Source organism: Vulpes vulpes, chromosome 12 (genome assembly GCF_048418805.1).
Source record: "Vulpes vulpes isolate BD-2025 chromosome 12, VulVul3, whole genome shotgun sequence".
Classification (NCBI taxonomy): domain Eukaryota; kingdom Metazoa; phylum Chordata; class Mammalia; order Carnivora; family Canidae; genus Vulpes; species Vulpes vulpes.
The window spans coordinates 95,850,607-95,868,587 of record NC_132791.1 but is presented as its reverse complement, the minus strand read 5'-3'; the positions used below and the strand labels follow the sequence as shown (position 1 = coordinate 95,868,587).

Here is a 17,981-nt window from a genome sequence, read left to right as displayed (position 1 = left end):
GGTTTTCTATTACTTGTCAAAAGCATTCCTAATGATATTTATTTTTAAGGTGGTGCTGATGAGGTCAGATCCTCTACACACGTTTTCTTCCTTTGAACTTTATGGATAAACTTCTGATGATATGAATATAATAAAGGGAAGTCTCATTTAAAATGTAGTCGGGAAGCCGTGTAGGGGCTGTCTCTCACCTGCTGTCTAGCTTATCTCACACTAGTGGACAGGAAGAAGCTTACTTTACTACCCCAACAGAAGAAGGAAGATTTTCTCCTGGCCCAGCAACAGCCCAGCCAACGAGAAATCATCACCACCCTGAGCTCTTCACTTTTCCTCCAACTGCCTTTTGTTCCAAGCAGCCCTTCTACCCTCCTCCTTTCTCTCTACAATGTTTCTCTCCTTTGTTCTCCAGAGTAGCCTATGGCTTGCCCTAGCCTGCATGTTCTGAGTTGCAATTTCTCTATTCCTGAACAGACTCATTTGCCGGGTAAAATAAGGGGCTTTTTGGTTACTTTACTGCTCTCTACCATTAATGGGAGGCTCATTTTGATTTGCAGTTCTCACCACAATGTTTAATGTACAGGAAGTGTAATACTCAAACATTGAATGAAGAAAGGAGGAGCTCTGACACTCAACTTGGTAAGCATTTGGACATTATTGTTCCTTTTTCTCACATTTTACAACACTTTTAACCTATAAGAGGAATTGGCTGATAAAAGTTACCTCTGAATACAATTTCCTCCTACTTTTCAACAAAGAATTTTTTTTAAAAAGATTTTATTTATTCATGAGAGACACACAGAGAGAGGCAGAGACACAGGCAGAGGGAGAAGCAGGCTCCATGCAGGGAGCCCGACGTGGGACTTGATCCTGGGTCTCCAGGATCACGCCCTGGGTGGAAGGCAGAGCTAAACCGCTGAGCCACCTGGGCTGTCCTGAACAAAGAATTATAAAAATACACTGGATAGTTATTGTGCTAAGCACTAGAAATGAAGACATAAAATAATTTTTGCTTTCGAGGAATGAATGGCAGACAAGTAAACGTACAGCTACAATAGTGTTTGATGTGTGTAATAATAAATCTGAGAGCATAATGCTTCCTCAATATTTACTTACTTTCCACTTTATCCAGAAACTGGCTGTCAGGCATGGCACCAATCACCTCAACTTCCCATCCTTCCTGCATCTTCGCCTCCTTTACCCACTGATGAAAAAGTGTCTCTCTGCCTGTCCCAGGACCAACTGTGCTCTCAGATACACCACTTCTCACCTCTTGTGGGGTCTTGCTCTAACGGTTATCTGAACTCCCAGATCACGTTAAACAGACTTCCTGGGGTGGTGGGTTGCTTTATACTCACTGCAGCTATTTACTTCCTTCTGATTCACTTCTAAACCCCCGTAACCCAGGTTCAGCCTTGACCACCTCACTAACACTGCTCTCTGGTAAAGGTCCCTAGAGATCTCGGTACTGCCAACACCAGGCATCACATTTCCATCTTTATTTATTGGACCTTGCTGAAGCAAGTGACCTTGGCCACAACCACCTTCCAAAAACATGTGACTATCTTGACTTCTGTGATACTGCTTGCGCTGCTTGTTTTCTTTTCTTCTCTGTAGATACTACAGTAGTTATCCAGGTGTGGCCAGGGGCCACTGGGGGGGGGTCTGAGACCTTCCAGTGGATCCATCAGGAAAATTATTTTCACAGTACCACAACTGCCTGTTCTCATTCTCTTAAGCGTGTCCAGTGGAATTTCCCAGAGGCTAAATGACATGTGGTATAGCAACAGGCTGTAGGCAGCAGCAAATATAAAAAAACCTTCTCTCCTTCTATTAAGACATTCATTGAAAAGATTGGCAAAAATGTTGAAGAATGTCACTCTTGTCACTAATTTTTTTTCTTTTTTGGAAAAAAAATGGTTACTTTTCCTAAAAATGTCATTTATGTTAGTATGTAATGGGCTTATTAATTCATTCACAAATAGGTGTTTTCGTTTTGATTTTCACGATGATATTGATAACTATGCCACACATACACAAAGCTTTTGGGTCCTCGGTTACATTTAAGAATTTAACAAGATCCTAAAAAAAAAAAAGAATTTAACAAGATCCTGAGACCATTACGTTTGGGACCACATTCTTAGACTATGTCTTCTTGGCCTTCTGTAGCAGCAATTCTTTGGCCAACCCCTCACATTTTGATGTTCTCTAGAACAGCATCCTTAGCCCACTAATTTTCTCACCATACACTAAGATTTCTCAATCTTGGCATGTTTGACATTTTGGATCAGATAATTCTTTATTATGGGGACTTCGTGTTTAGACCAGAGACATCCCTGGTCTCTAACAAGACATCCCTGTTTCTAACTACTAGATGCCTCTAGCATCCTCTCACTCAAGTTATAACAAGAAAAATGTCTCTAGGTATTGTCAGATAAAATTGCCCCTGGTTTAGAAGAACTGTTTAAATACTCTTCCTGGAAATTTCACCTAATATCAAAACTATTTTTTAAGAGAGAGTGTGCACACATTGGAATGGAGGGGAGGGAGAGAGAGAGAATCTCAAGTAGGCTCCACGTCTAGCACGGTGCCCCATCACACAGGGCTCCATCTCACAACCCTGAGACCACGACCTGAACTGAAATTAGGAGTTGGATGCTTAACTGACTGAGCCACAGAGGCGCCCCAGGCACAACTATAAGCACCTGACATGTATTAACTCATTTAAACTTCCACTTGAGAGAAAGCATTATCTCTGCTTTACAGAATCTTTGTTTAATAGATTAAGAAACTGCAGCACAGAGAGGTGAAAAGACTTGCCCAGGGTCACAAGGCAAGTAAGTAAGGACGTTAACTCTTGCCCTGTTTGCTCCCCTGAGCTGTGGACTCTTGTGAATAACTGTCTTTGCTGGGTATCACTGACATTTACTCAAGATGTCTGAAGATGTATTTGTAAGTCTTCTTGTCACAAGACCAGCTATTTCTGTATTTCTTAAGTCCGTTAATGGCACAACGTCCCATTTAATCTTTCTGTGCCTCAGCTAAATAGTAACCTGGAAGTGATTCTAGACTTTTCTTGGAATCTCTTCTTCCTTATTCCTGAATGCAATCATTCACAGGTTTCTAACAAGTTTACCCTATACTTATTAATCAAACATGTCTTTTTTTCTCTATCAGCCACTATTCCTACCTTCATTAGGAACCTAATCTCTCCTCAACACTGCTATAATCAGTTCCCATTTGGTGTCCTTATATTTAGTCCCCAAATTTATTTTCTACACAGCTACCAGTGACCTACCTAAAATGCAAATCTGGCCATGTCATTTTCTGGTTTAAAACGCTTTATTGGCTGCCTGTTAGCTCAGAATAAAGCCCAAGTTCCTTAGCATGGTGCCCAGGCTTCTGAATATGTGGGCTCTCCACCCTTAGTCTCATTCTTTGTCACCCCCTGAATCACACTTCACTCTCTAGCAATTAAACCATCTACTGAAAAAAAAAAAAAAAAAAAAAAAACCATCTACTGTTTACTGTTATTTGAGCACACTATGTTATTTCATGCTTTTGACCCAATGTCATCTTCTGGGAAGTGTTCTTGATTCTACCCCATCATGCCCATTACAGCACTTAACACAGTTTGTGAAAATGATTTCCATAACTGTATCCTATGGAGGTATGTTAAAAAAGCCACTGACGGTAGATGCCTTGCTGAGCCCAAAGCTCTCACCTTTCTACCTCCAGGTTTTGGTATGGTACGGAGCAAAGTCTTTGGACGTTTCTGGAAGCACTGAAGTAAAATAACACTTTGTCCTGAGAGGATCATGATAGAGTTGACTCTCAAGAGGATGAACTAAAGACAAGAGTGTTTAAAGGGCATGCCCACCAGAGAGAACTTCACAAGGGGAAAGCACTGTCTTTGAAATTCTCAAGACACAGCCTAATACAGAAGGACATTTTTTTTTTTTAAAGACTTTCTTTGAGAGAGAAAAAGCAAGCACGTGCAGGCAGCAGAGGCAGAGGGAGAAGCAGGCTCCCCAGAGCAGAGAGCCTGATGCAGGCCTCAATCCAAGGACCCTAGGATCATGACCTGAAGCCAAGACAGACGCTTAACCAACTGAGCCATCCATACGCCCCCAGAAGGGCATCATTTCTTAACTATTAAGTTTATTATCTGAGAGCTCATACCGGTGGGAATCTCAGGTTTTAGGTCCATGATTTCAAGAAAATGTAAAATGATTACCAGATTCTTATAGTTAGTACATTTACATGCATATTTTAAACTAAATAAATTTAGTTTAAAAGCATTATTCAAAGTATAATTTGAACAATTATTTACTAAATGTGTATTACTTTACAGTGGCTCATACAGAAACCCATTTCCAATTTTCTGCCCACAAGGTACAGCTTTGAATGATTTTCCTGAGGTTTACCCCTGTTGACTTGGCATTTATTCACTTGATAAAATTTTGCCTCAAATGTGGATTTCCCCACCTGGCTCATAAATCATTTCCAAATGGATTTTTAGTAATGTAGCAGTCCTCAGAGGTTACCTAGTCCGACAAGCTAATTTTGTAAACAAGAAAATTGAAATACTAAGGTTGAGTGACTTGTTGAAGGTTATATATTCTCTGAGGCCCCCTCTTGACTTCTCTACAGTGTGCTTTCACATCGACCCCATCCCCCCTTTCAGTGTGGGGCCTATATACTGATTCCTAGTTCTTATTTATTTTCAGCAAATTTAAATGACAAAATATTTTCTTCCAGACTGTAAACACCTGGTCAGCACTTATTCATGTGCATATTTTGTAGGTTTCTTCAACAGACTTGGTGAAGTCCTTGGTGCTAAGTACTTGATTCAGTTTTTGTTAAAAATTCCACGTGTACCCCTCATGTTCGCAAACTTTACCTTCCAAAGACAAAGTCACTAAGTAGAACCAGGCTCTCCCAGGATACGTATCTTTCAACCACTTGACTGGTCTTACTGGTAGGACTCAATGCTGCTCTCAAATTTACAGGACATAATGACTTTTCTAAGCAGGTATCTAAAAATTAGTCACTGCTCGAGAGATCTAGCTTTCTGTCCCATAACCAACACTGGGCTGGGTCTACCTACCAGGGGGCCTGCCGGCTCATACACCCTTGGGAGGGTGGCACCTGTCGAACCAGACTCTTTCTTGGGACACTCGATCTCACCCACAGTGAGACCTGGCCTAACTATGGCTCAAAGTCTGAGTTGCGGAGGTAGTAGGAAAACACCAAACCTAAGGATGCAGAGGGAAGATCCATAAGACACATTCAGTAAAAATGAGTCAGAAGTTGTAAGAAAGCAAGGGCTGTGAGGCAGACCGAAGTATGGACGTGAATGAGGGAGTGAGAGCAAGTGTGAGAAGGGGGCGGGCGTGGGGAAAGTTGTGCACTGCACTGGGGGATGGGAGTTTAGCCTGTCACTCTCCTGCCGCGAAGATCCTTTACGCTGTATCCCCATCTGATGAGGCCAAGGCAAGTGTTTCAGAGCCTAGAAGTCTGTTTCTTTCCTTTAGTGCTACCTGAATCTCCTGTTCTCACCCCACCGCCTCCTCAAAGCCAGTGCCCCGAGGAGCAAGGATTTGATTCTTGCAACCAGGAAAGCGAGTCAAGGCACCTCGCCGCAGCGAGGCTTCAGCTTTCCCACAGGCTGCTGCTTCCACGACCAACTAACTCTTCCATCCCCGGGAAGTTCTACACGCGCCACAAGCCGGCCCTGAGCCTGAGGCTTGCGGAAGCGCAGCGGTCAGCGGCCCCCAGAGAACCACCCAGGGAGCCATCACAGGATCGGAATCTCTTCCCAGATAAGATGAAGGGCGAGCCCCCTCCCCCCTGCTCTCTCCTCCTCCAGGTTTCAGACGGCGCCCTGCTTCCCCTCCCACCGAGGTTTTCAGAGGACACTCTGCTCCCACCAGGTATCAGAGAACACCCCCCCCGCTCCCACTCAAGTATCAGAGGGTCCCTGCTCTCCCCCCAGGTGTCAGACAGGTCCCTACCCCCCCACCCAAGGTACCAGAGGACCCCCTGCTCCCCCCCAGGTGTCAGAGGACCTCCTGCTCCCCCGCCCCCAGGTGTCGGAGGCCCCACTGCCTCCCAATGTGTCCGAGGCCCCCCCTGCTCCCCCTCAAGGTGTCCAAGGCCCTCCTGCTCCGCCCCAGGTGTCCGAGGCCCCCCTGCCCCCCGCCCCCAGGTGTCCGAGGCCCCCCTGCTCCCCCCCAGGTGTCCGAGGCCCCCCTGACCCCCGCCCCCAGGTGTCCGAGGCCCCCCCTGCTCCCCCCAGGTGTCCGAGGCCCCCCTGCTGCCCCCAGGTGTCCGAGGTCCCCCCTGCTCCCCCCAGGTGTCCGAGGCCCCCCTGCCCCCCTCCCCCAGGTGTCCGAGGCCCCCCTGCTCCCCCCCAGGTGTCCGAGGCCCCCCTGACCCCCGCCCCCAGGTGTCCGAGGCCCCCCTGCTGCCCCCAGGTGTCCGAGGCCCCCCTGCTCCCCCGCCCCCAGGTGTCCGAGGCCCCCCTGCTCCCCCGCCCCCAGGTGTCCGAGGCCCCCCCTGCTCCCCCCCAGGTGTCCGAGGCCCCCCCTGCTCCCCCCCTGGTGTCCGAGGCCCCCCCTGCTCCCCCCCAGGTGTCTGAGGCCCCCCTGCTCCCCCCCAGGTGTCCGAGGCCCCCCCGCCCCCCGCCCCCAGGTGTCGTCTCCGCCCCTTGCTCCCCCCGAGGCGCCCGGACCGCGCTGGCCGGCCTGGGAGGCAGGTGGGCGGCGGAGGCTCAGCACCCGGGCCCGAAGCCGCCGCCGCGGGGCAGACACAAGCCGCCCCCGGCCCCCGCCCCCGGCGCCGCCGCCCGCCGCCCGCCGCGTCACCTGTAGTTGTAGGCGCTGAAGTGCTTGCTCTCTCTCAGCATCGCCCGGTACAGATCTAACACTTGTGCGCGGCTGGAGGCTGCCATTTTGGAAAGGGGGAAAAACCAAACAAACCCGCGAAGCGCGTCGTCTTCGGGAAGGCCCCGACGTCACCCAACCCGCTCGGCAAAGCCGCGGACGCGCTGAACCGCGCGGCGGGGCCGGGCCGGGGCGGCCAGCGGGCCGGGAGCTCGGCAGGCGGGCGCAGGCGGGCGCAGGCGGGCTCGGGGCAGCCCGAGGGGGAGGCGCCGGCCGGGAGGCGGGCCCCGGGCGCGGCCGCCGCCCCCCCCCCCCCCCCCCCCCCGCGGGCCGAGGCGGGCAGAGGGGAAGCCCGGGGAAGGGGCCGAGCCCGAGGTCGCCTGGAGCGCCCAGATCCCGCCGCCCGAGAGGCGCCCGCCGCCGCGTTGCCATGGTTACCGAGCGCGCCGCCGCTCGACGCCCCGCCCCCGGCCGCGGAGGACCCGCCCCCTCGCGCTGGGGCTGCCCTCCGCGCTGCCTGAGGGGCCGAGCCGGGTTTCCGGGGCGCCTTTACTTTCCCGCGCGTGTCTGTGGGCCCCCAGCGCCAGGGCGCTTCCGGGGCGCGAGGTCGCGACGCGGGGGCCGCCGAGGCGGTGGGGGCGAGGGACTCCCTGCTGTCCGGCTCCGCTCGGGGCGACCGGCTTGGGGCCTTGAGAGCAAGGACCCCTCTCTTGCCAAGATGGCGGCGCCCAGGGAGCTGTGGGGGTCTCGCTGAGGCTGCGAGTGCGGCGGCGGCTTGGAGCCTCCCGGGGGGGTGAGCAGCGCGCAGCGCGGGGTGCCCGGGGGGTGCTTGGGGGTGCCTGGGTTTCCTGCGGGCGGTGGGCGACTGCTGGCCTGGCCGCGGTCGGGGGCGCGGGGCTCCCCTTCCCCGCCTGTGCTCTGAACTCTCGAGCTTTGCAGGGTCCTGGGTCCTTCGGGGCCGGGGCCGGGCTGCTGCGCCCGCGGAGACCTGGGGCGCCGGGGCCGCTTCCGTGCATTTAGCCGACCTGATGATTTTTTTTTTAAAGATTTATTTATTTATTCACGAGAGACACAGAGACGCAGGCAGAGGGAGAAGCAGGCTTCATGCAGGGAGCCCGACGCGGGACTCGATCCCAGGACCCCGGGGTCACGCCCTGGGCTGCAGGCGGCGCTAACCGCTGAGCCACCCGGGCTGCCCCGCCGACCTGATGATTGTTAACGTAGCTTTTGCATTTCATCAAGAACTTGGTATTTTCTGGGACTTTAAGGGCAGGAAGCGCCCGTCAGCGTACTTGCAACCTGGTGTCCCTGCGTGCACCCAGGTGCACTTGGTAACGTTACTCCTTAGGATGCAACGGCGTTTGAAAAGAAAAAAAAAAGGCACGGAAGAGAACATACTTTTTTTTTTTATCATTATTATTTTAAAGATTTTATTTATTTTATTCATGAGAGACATACTCGAGAGGGAGAAGCAGGCTCCATGCAGGGAGCCCAGTGCGGGACTGGATCCCGGGACCGCGGGGTCATGACCTGGGCCCAAGGGAGGCGCTCAACTGCTGAGCCACCCAGGTGTCCCCCAAACATAATTTTTTTTTTTTTTAAGATTTTATTTATTTATTCATGAGAGACACAGAGAGAGAGAGGCAGAGACACAGGCAGAGGGAGAAGCAGGCTCCATGCCGGGAACCCAAAGTGGGACTCGATCCAGGGACTCCAGGATCTCGCCCTGGGCCAAAGGCAGGCACTAAACCGCTGGGCCACCCAGCGTTCCCAGTTTCAGGGATTTTTAAAAAAATTCCCCAGGTGATTGGTTGCAGTCTGGTAGAGAAGCATTAATCTGTAGGAATTAGGGGGCCTTTTGGAGGAGATGGTATTCATGTTGCTTGAGAGAATTTAGGTTACCTAAATCTTTTTTTTTTCTAAATATTTTGTTTATTTATTCATGAGAAAGAGAGAGAGAGGCACAGGCAGAGGGAGAAGCAGGCTCCATGCAGGGAGCCCGGTGCGGGACTTGATCCCAGGTCTCCAGGATCATGCCCTGGGCCGAAGGCAGGAGCTCAACTGCTGAGCTGCCCAGGGATCCCCAGGTTAGCTAAATCTTGAAAGGAATTCCAGGATTTGGATATGTGGATGTATTAGTAAGATGATTATGAAGAATGTAGGTTTACCCTTACAAAGGGTAAAGGAAAGAGTCTGAGTGAGGGCTAGGGAAACATGATCCTGGTCTACAGAACCCTGAAGCCTTATGAGGGAGGAAGTAGGAGAGTGCTTGACGGTGAGTGCAAGAGAAGTACCCGGAAAGGGCTGAAGCCAGCTGAGTCCTTGTAGGATCTCAGTTAATCCTTTGGAACCTTGATGGGAAAGAAAGCTGTTAATTGCATTTAAAGACAGGGAAGCTGAGAAGTTAGGTTACTGAGGTAAGCAGCTAGGAAGCGGGGAGGGTAGGCATTGGCCCAGGATATGATCTGCCTAGCTGTGATGCTACACTGCTTTACAGACAGTCTTCAGTGGAAGCTTCAGGAGTTTGAGGTGTTTTAATTTTTCTTGGATAACATGGGTAAATTTCAGATGTATTTGAAGTTTAATTTAGTTGGATTCCCACTTATTTGTGAAGCTAACTGGTTAGCCCCTGACAAATATTCAGAAAATCGCAAATGTTGATTTTTATATTAGCTTTTTAGTCTTTTAAGAGAAATTTACATTTTTTTCTATTACCATTTTTTTCCCCTATAACTATGTCTTAGAAAAGACCTACATCGAATACCTTTTTTAGGTTGTCTGTTCTTATGTGCCACAGGTATTATTACCTCATGGGGAATTTCTGAGACTCACCTTTCCATAGAAGCTCTTTTCAAATATACCTAAGAAAATCTGTTCTCCGAGAAAGTTAGAAAGCAGCTATATAGTCTAACTTCATTGATTGGAGGATAAGAGTTCCCCTTGTGGCAGCAGCAATAAAACTGACAATCAATTTTATGTAAAGTGTATCAAATGTCACTTCTAGAGGATTTTTTTTTTTTTTTAAACAAATTCTTTGCCTTCTGAAGGAAAGAAACCATCTTTTTCCTAATACAGACTCCTACCAACTTCGGAATTCTTTCACAGTGTGGTTTATGGTAGTATTCTGCTACAGATCACCTTCATTTTTTATACTAGTTATGAGGGATAACTTAAAGGAATGATGTTTTTTTGTTTGTATGTTTTCTAATGATTTGTTAATCAACCAGCTATGTGTGATGGTAATGACAGCTATTATTTATTCAAAGTGCATTTTCTCTTCCAGCAGCTTTGCCAGGCAGTTCACAAACATGTCAGTAATTCTTATAAAGACCCATTTGAAGCTCTGATGGACTTCTTGGAGTGGGGAGTAATACCTGCCATCTCTTGTTTGTCCAGATTAGTTGGTCGTTTACAGAAAACATTTAGTATCTGCAGTGTTGACTATCCTGTTTGGAAGAAAAAAACAGCCTATGTTTTGCTAATCACTGACAAAATACCAGGTCGATGTCTTCTGATATTCAGTAACTGAGTTCCATGACATTGACTGTTTTCCTGGAGGGAGGAGATACATCTTTGTAAAGGGAAATCCTACAGTTCTTTCCTACTATGTGTTTCTTTCCTATTTGTCTCCTTAACTACTCAAAACAGAACACTTCACCTCTGGTCACCGGATGTGTGGGGTTTTTACTGACACCAAAGCAATCCTCTGTAATACCAGCCGGGTGTCTTAACAGTTCAGCTTAATTTTGACGATACTCAAAGGCAGTATCAGATGCCACAGGTTAATAAGGGCTCATTCCCACAAGACTGCCCTCCCTTCCCTCCTGCTTTAGATGCCAATTACAAGTAGTAGGTCCCCAGGTAACCCACACCTTCTGTCCACTTTGTCTGCAAATTAGAGGCTTCCATGACCTCTTTCTCAGGTTTGAATAATTTCCTAGAGAGGCTCACAAAACTCAAGGAAACAGATTATCAGTTAATTAAAGGTTGAGATAAACATACAGATGAACAGCCAGATGAAGAGATACATAGGGTGAGGTCTGAGAGGGTCCTGAGTGCAAGAGCTTCTGTCCCCATTGAGTTGCGGTGAACCGGGGATCCCTGGGTGGCGCAGCGGTTTGGTGCCTGCCTTTGGCCCAGGGCGCGATCCTGGAGACCCAGGATCGAGTCCCACGTCGGGCTCCCGGTGCATGGAGCCTGCTTCTCCCTCTGCCTGTGTCTCTGCCTCTCTCTCTCTCTCTGTGTGACTATTATAAATAAATAAAAAATTAAAAAAAAAAAAAAAAGATTTGCGGTGAACCACCCTTCCTGTGTGGATGTGTTCACTCACCTGGATGCTCTGCAAACCCCATACTATTGGAATTTTATGGAAGCTTCCTCACGTAGTCATGATCAGTTAGTAACAACATTTCTAGCTCCTCTTGTTTTCTAGAGAAGCGGGTTTGGGGGGTGGTGGGGCTGAAAATCCCGAGCATCTAATCATGGCTTGGTATTTCTGGTAACCAGCTTCCCTCAGGAGCCTTACAGGAGCCCACCTAGAGTCACTTAAGAATAAATGATGCTCCTAATGCTCTTAACACTTAGGAATTTTCAAGGGTTTCAGGATCCCTGTGTCAGGGCTGGGGTCAAAGACCAAATATTAGAACAAGAGATGCTTCTAGTATTGTTGCCTTTTGGAAAATAAAACAAGGTTGTAGGAGACGGGAACTGGGGGTAGAGACCCTATATATATATATATATTTTTTTTTTTTTTTTCTATTATTTCACAATCCTTGATACTTGTCTTAGTCTGTTTGGGCTGCTTTAACAGGATATCATAAACTGTATAGCCGATAAACAAAATTTTATTCCTTATAGGTCTGGAGGCAGGGAAGTTCAAGATCAAGGTGCTGGTAGACTCAGTGTCATCTGAGAGCTTACCGATTCATACATGGCTGCCTTTTTACTGTGTTCTCACATGGAAGGAGCAAGGGATCTTTCTGGGGCCTCTTATAAGGGTACTGATCCTGTTCCTTAGGAATCCTCATGATCTAATCACCCCAAAGTTCCTGCCTTTTTATACCATCACCTTGGTTTTTAACTTAGGATTTTAATGTGAATTTTGGGGGGACGTTTACAAACAGTAGATTGCAATATTATGCTGCAGGGTGTTACTAACATTAGAAGCTAAACAGAGAAGTCATGAATTCTCTGCCATTATAGTGAATACTTTTATATGATTTAATATTTCATAGCTTTTTAATTTAAAAATTTATTTGCTGAGCACAACTAAAGCAATTCAGCAGGGCAGACCTGTGTCCTGTATATTGTGTAATTGTGAGCTTGAGTTAATTAATATATAAGAGTATAAAAACCTGGCTTGTGTGAAATGAATTGCAATAATATTGACAGGCAGTGATCCAGAGTTATCTTCAGTTAATAAGGATTCATTTATTGGGAGAATATCTTTATAACGATTCCTGGAATTCTGGACGGCAGGGGAGAGTGAAAATGGAGAAATCGCAATATAGAAGAAAGCTTATCAGGCATACTTTCTTCCCTCCTTGACATTTCCAGGTACAGGCACTGGTATCTATTTCAGGTCTCTGAGCACTGTGAAATAAATGCATGTGCCTGAGCATTGATGATGTTAAGCTCTGTTAGAAATCCCATTCATACCTTGGTTTCCAGGTGCAGTGAGAGCACTTCGAGCCTCCTGAGACCTGGTTGTTATGATGCCACTCTCATTTGTAGAGCCCTGCCTTCCAGGAATTCCCTATACTCCCTACTTTTTAAAGCATCTGGGTAGACTGTCCAGGATTAATACATTTCATGACAATAAGGTCAGTTTCACCAGGATGTCCAAGCTGAGTTCGAATGTCCCTCTGTTAAAGACCTTGTAGAGGAGAGTCCGTGGGTGCCACATTACATTGTTTTCTGAAAATCTTTTTCTGTCGTCTTAACAGCTCTTTTAAAATATTCAGTGTAAATTTATATGACAGTAATTTATGCTAATCTTCCCCCCCGCAAAAAAAACCACTGCATCATTTTTATTTCAATAATTTTGGGGGTCTCTGGGTGGCTCAGGCAGTTAAACATCTGTCTTTGGCTCAGGTCATGATTCTGGAGTTATGGGATTGAGCTCCATGGTTTTTTTTTTTTTTTTTTTTGTAACTTTTTTTATTGGTTTTCAATTTGCCAACATATAGCATAACACCCAGTGCTCATCCCGCCAAGCGGCCCCCTCAGTGCCCATCACCCAGTCACCCCAACCCCCCGCCCACCTCCCCTTCCACTACCCCTTGTTCATTTCCCAGAGTTAGGTGTCTCTCATGGTTTGTCTCCCTCACTGATATTTTCACTCATTTTCTCTCCTTTCCCCTTTATTCCCTTTTGCTAATTTCTATATTCCCCTAATGAATGAGACCATATAATGTTTGTCCTTTTCCGATTGACTTATTTCACTCAGCATAATACCCTCCACGTCCAACCACGTCGAAGCAAATGGTGGGTATTTGTCGTTTCTAATGGCTGAGGAATATTCCATTGTATACATAGACCACAGCTTCTTTATCCATCATCTTTCGATGGACACCAAGGCTCCTTCCACAGTTTGGCTATTGTGGACATTGCTGCTGTGAACATCGGGTGCAGGTGTCCCGGCGTTTCACTGCATCTGTATCTTTGGGGTAAATCCCCAACAGTGCAATTGCTGGGTCGTAGGGCAGGTCTATTTTTAACTCTTTGAGGAACCTCCACACAGTTTTCCAGAGTGGCTGCACCAGTTCACATTCCCACCAACAGTGCAGGAGGGTTCCCCTTTCTCCACATCCTCTCCAACATTTGTGGTTTCCTGCCTTGTTAATTGTCCCCATTTTCCCTGGTGTGACGTGGTATCTCATTGTGGTTTTGATTTGTATTTCCCTGATGGCCAGTGATGAGCATTTTCTCATGTGTCTGTTGGCCATGTCTGTCTCTTCCTCTGTGAGATTTCTGTTCATGTCTTTTGCCCATTTCCTGATTGGATTGTTTGTTTCTTTGCTGTTGAGTTTAATAAGTTCTTTATAGATCTTGGATACTAGCCCTTTATCTGATACGTCATTTGCAAATACCTTCTCCCATTCTGTAGGTTGTCTTTTAGTTTTGTTGACTGTTTCTTTTGCTGTGCAGAAGCTTCTTGATGAAGTCCCAATAATTCATTTTTGCTTTTGTTTCTCATGCCTTCATGGATGTATCTTGCAAGAAGTTGCTGTGGCCAAGTTCCAAAAGGGTGTTGGGCTTCCTGCTCAACTGGGAGTCTGCTTCTCCCTATGCCTCTGCTCCTCTTTCCATTCATGCTCACTCACTCTCTCACAAATAACTGAAATCTTTAAAGAAATTAAAAAAAATTTAAAGTTTATTTATTTTAGTAATTTCTGCAGTCAGCATGGGACTTGGACTTAAAATCCTGAGATCTAGAGTTGCATGCTCTTCCAACTGAGCCGGCTAGGTACCACCAGTCCCTCCTCCCACCCCCTGCAGCATTTTTTGAATAAAGTCTAAAAAAGTCTGTATAAACTCACTAACACAGCCAGTATGACCTTGAGGGGGCAGTTGCAAATGCTGACCCAAGTGCCTGGAATGTACTCTCCCTTTTCTAATTTGTCTGGTATCAGTTTAAGAAATACTCAAAGACACCTTCTCAAACTTCACACAGATCTTCCTCTTTTAAGCCCTCTTAATGTTGTGAGTGTGAGTATTTTTAGCAGTGACTGCAGTTGCAAGTAACAGAAAACCCAAGTCAAATAGATTTGAACTAATGTAGTGGCTTTATTGTTCCATGTATCTTGAAAGTTCAGAAGACAGATGGGTTTTAGAATTGGTTTATTTGAGTGATATTGTCAGGGACCTGGTTTTGTCCTTTTTTCCATTCTTTGTTGTACAATGTCAACTTTATCCTCAGGCTGGCCTCCTTTCTTGGTTGTAGAAGGCCGCCAACAATTCTGGGGTACTTGTTTCTAGAATGTCAGAAGAGAGCTTCTGTACCAGGAGTGCCCTAAAGTTCTCTCTGTTCACCCCTTTGGTCCTATTAAATTGTGTGCTCATCCATCTCTAACCAATAACTGTGGGTAGAACATAGGATTACAGTCTGTTTAGGTTTGAGCCACCTGTTTAAATCCTAGAGACAGGAATGGGGGCAGCTGCCCCCATGGTATTCAGGCTGTGAGAGCTGGAGATGGGTAGGTAGGCATGAGGGATACATACAGTGAAATTGAAGTAGTAGTTACCAAGAGAACAGGGACAGATTTTTTGATAAAAGGCACCAAAGTTCATTACAGCAGTCTTGCTAAAGTTCTGTATCTCTTTGTGTGATTATTTGATTAATACTTTTCTCTGTTATCAGCTTGTATATTCTGTGAGGACAGGGGCCAAGTCTGCTTTTTATTACAGTTATTTCCTCAACACTTTGCATCTAGCTTTGCATATGCTAGATGATTAATAAATACTAATAGATGAATGAATGAATCCATTGCATAAGCTCTAAATAACTTACCTGTAAAAATTATTGGGTGATTTCAGATAGTGTTAGTTGTCTATCAACAAGCATACTTCTTGGCTAGCGCACAGTAATTTTTTAAGTGGCCATGTGCCTAGTTCCTGGAAATGAGTCATAATAGTCTAGAAAGTCGTCATGGTGATTCCATTCCCTTTTGGCTAGATATTTGGTTTTCCAGCTAATGAAACAAGAAGACGTTGGCTGAAAGTTTTTCAGGAGAGATTTTGCTTCCTGTTAAAAGATAGGTATTCCCAACGGAGCGTTTGCTTCTGCCATCTCTTCTTTCCTGCTTGGGATGTTAATGTGAAGACTAATGCTTGAAGCTCAGCAGCCATGTTGCAACCATGAAGAGAAAAGCCTGTGAGAAAGGGTGAGGGAATACAAGAGATCCCAGCTTAACGTCCTGACTTTTCTGAGCTGTTAAATGAAACCTGGAACTGGGTACCTCTAGTCTCCACGATGAGTAGACAATAAGTGTGCTTCTTATTAACTATTTGGGCTTTCTTACAGCTCAACACATCTTCATACAGTAGTGCCAAAAAGAGAGTTTCATTGTTTCAGCCTTGGCAAAAATTTTTACTTGGAATTTTTCGCATTTGTTAATTTAAGGTAATTTCTCTGCTACTTGTGAAGCTTTGGAATTTTCTCATGTAGTTTCTTTATGTAAATTTGTTGTGTGCATATACAGGCTTTTTTTTTTTTTCTTCACTTAAAGAATTTTATTTTATTTTTTAAATTTATTTATTCCTGAGGGACACAGAGAGAGAGGCAGAGACACAGGCAGCGGGAGAAGCAGGCTCTGTGCAGGGAGCCCAATGCAAGACTTGATCCCAGGACCCCAGGATCATGACCTGAGCCAAAGACAGATGCTCAACCACTGAGCCACCCAGGTGTCCCCCACTTCAGGAATTTTAAACATCAGGGTCCCTCTCTGGAATAGTAAATCTTTTCCCGTACTCTTCATTTGACTAATGGCTGTATAAATTACATATTCCATCTTCAGCAAGGTGTTCCCTAGCCATAGTTTAAATTATACCACCTTGATCTTATTATTCTTTCTTACAGCATTTATTCTTTGTTTTTTTATAATATAAAAGTGTATTGCTTGTAATTCTGAGGTACTGGTTTAATGTTGACTTCTCCCATCAGAAGTCAATCCCGTGAGGGCAGGGACTATGTTTTGTTATAGTATGTTATAGTATAGTATGCATGTTATAACTATGCAAGGTTCATAGTTAGTGCTCAGTAAACATTTGTCACATGACGGGATAAGAGAAAAGACTGAAATCCTTAAATTTCTGCATATTCCAGTTTCTTACCCCATCACAACCAACAATTGTAGGTAATATGAGATGTTCAGCCACAGCACCGTGTCTGTTACACTTGTTTAGATGACATTATTCCCTGTTGGCCTGAGTTTCCCTTTAGATTTTATAAGGGAAGTAGTATAGTCACTTAGCGTACTAACTGAGCAAGCATCTTGTCAGTTTCCTTAGAAGAGTAATACATATTTTGGACACTTTTTCTTAGGATTTATTCTCCCTGAATTTTGCATTATCTTAAACTTTATTGGCACTATTTTTCGAATTTGACTTGAAGAGCCTCTGGTAGCGATTGTTTTTATTTTATGTTTTAGAACACCCTGGAAATGATTCTCATTTTAGCAGGTTATTGTGTGTGTTTACTAGTCATTTAGAATCTCTGTAACTTCTTTCTAAAAGAGTGGTCTCAGGGGAGGCCGTATGAATTATTGACACAAGCTATTGACCTACAGCAGAAATGCTTTTAAATAAAATTTTTGAGTTTCAGCAGACTATGATCCTAGATTGTTGGTAATAGTTTTATTGTTTCTAGGGAGAGTTACTGTGAACTTTTAAAATGATTGTAAACACTATGTATGTGAGTGAGAGGGAGAAAACTTGACTAGGATTTTGTTGATTTGGTTACATTTCACAGCTATCACAAAGCTTTTCCATGTCTTTTTAAGTAAGTCACTTAATTTAACATTTGGGTGATCATATGCATTTCCTAAATCAGGATACTGTTGAGATCAATGGAAGTGGATGCTGTTAAATAATGATGCTGGGACAAGAGGCATAAAGCTGAACTGCCTTGGGGAAACCGAGATGTTTGGTCACTCTGGTACAGTAGTCTATGATGACTATGTTAACCTACACACCCTGGTGTCTTAAGACCTTCCAAAATCAGGGGTCCTTCTTTTTCATGACAAGGCCATAGACTGTTTTGTTTGCAAAGAGAGAGGAATTGGAAGAACAGAGTGAGGAATTGTAAGATTCTGAAACCCATCAAAGCCTTCATTTCCCTTTTATTCCCTGCAGGATCCCTGTGTCCTCCTGCCCTCTGCCCAGAGGTGGGATTTTCCCATTGTATGGATAGCTCTGGGTCCCCAGTCTCCTGTGGCTTCCTCAGCTGTAGGCAGTTGCGGGTGGGGAGTTGGTGCCACAAAAGGGTTTTTTCTTCTTTAGGGTTGAATCTTTTTGTGCATGAGAGTGGGCTGTACTAAAGTGTAGAAGTAAGGGAAGTGTTTTACTGTTTCACTTGATACAGAACCTATGGGTTCATGG

At 45.8% G+C, this 17,981-nt stretch overlaps 2 protein-coding genes across 25 annotated transcripts in view; one reads left to right on the top strand and one right to left on the bottom strand.

The window, feature by feature from the left end:
* LYRM4 (LYR motif containing 4) overlaps positions 1 to 7,183 on the bottom strand; it is a 163,630-nt gene extending 156,447 nt beyond the window's left edge. For 2 of the 3 annotated variants that reach the window (XM_025987474.2, XM_025987472.2), the window contains exon 1: positions 6,864 to 7,150. In XM_025987474.2, coding sequence (XP_025843259.1) covers positions 6,864 to 6,949 — 86 coding nt within the window. In that variant the 5' untranslated portion in view covers positions 6,950 to 7,150. Of the gene's footprint in view, positions 1 to 6,863 lie in introns of all 3 variants that reach the window. The other variant, XM_025987473.2, reaches the window with a different exon arrangement.
* The window catches only part of FARS2 (phenylalanyl-tRNA synthetase 2, mitochondrial), a 584,196-nt gene continuing 571,636 nt past the window's right edge, over positions 5,422 to 17,981 (top strand). For 7 of the 22 annotated variants that reach the window (XM_072729190.1, XM_072729192.1, XM_072729191.1 and 4 more), the window contains exon 1: positions 7,572 to 7,674. The gene's annotated coding sequence lies outside the window, so the exon portion shown is untranslated. Of the gene's footprint in view, positions 5,931 to 7,432; positions 7,675 to 17,981 lie in introns of those variants that run through there. The other 15 variants (XM_072729189.1, XM_072729203.1, XM_072729206.1 and 12 more) reach the window with 11 other exon arrangements.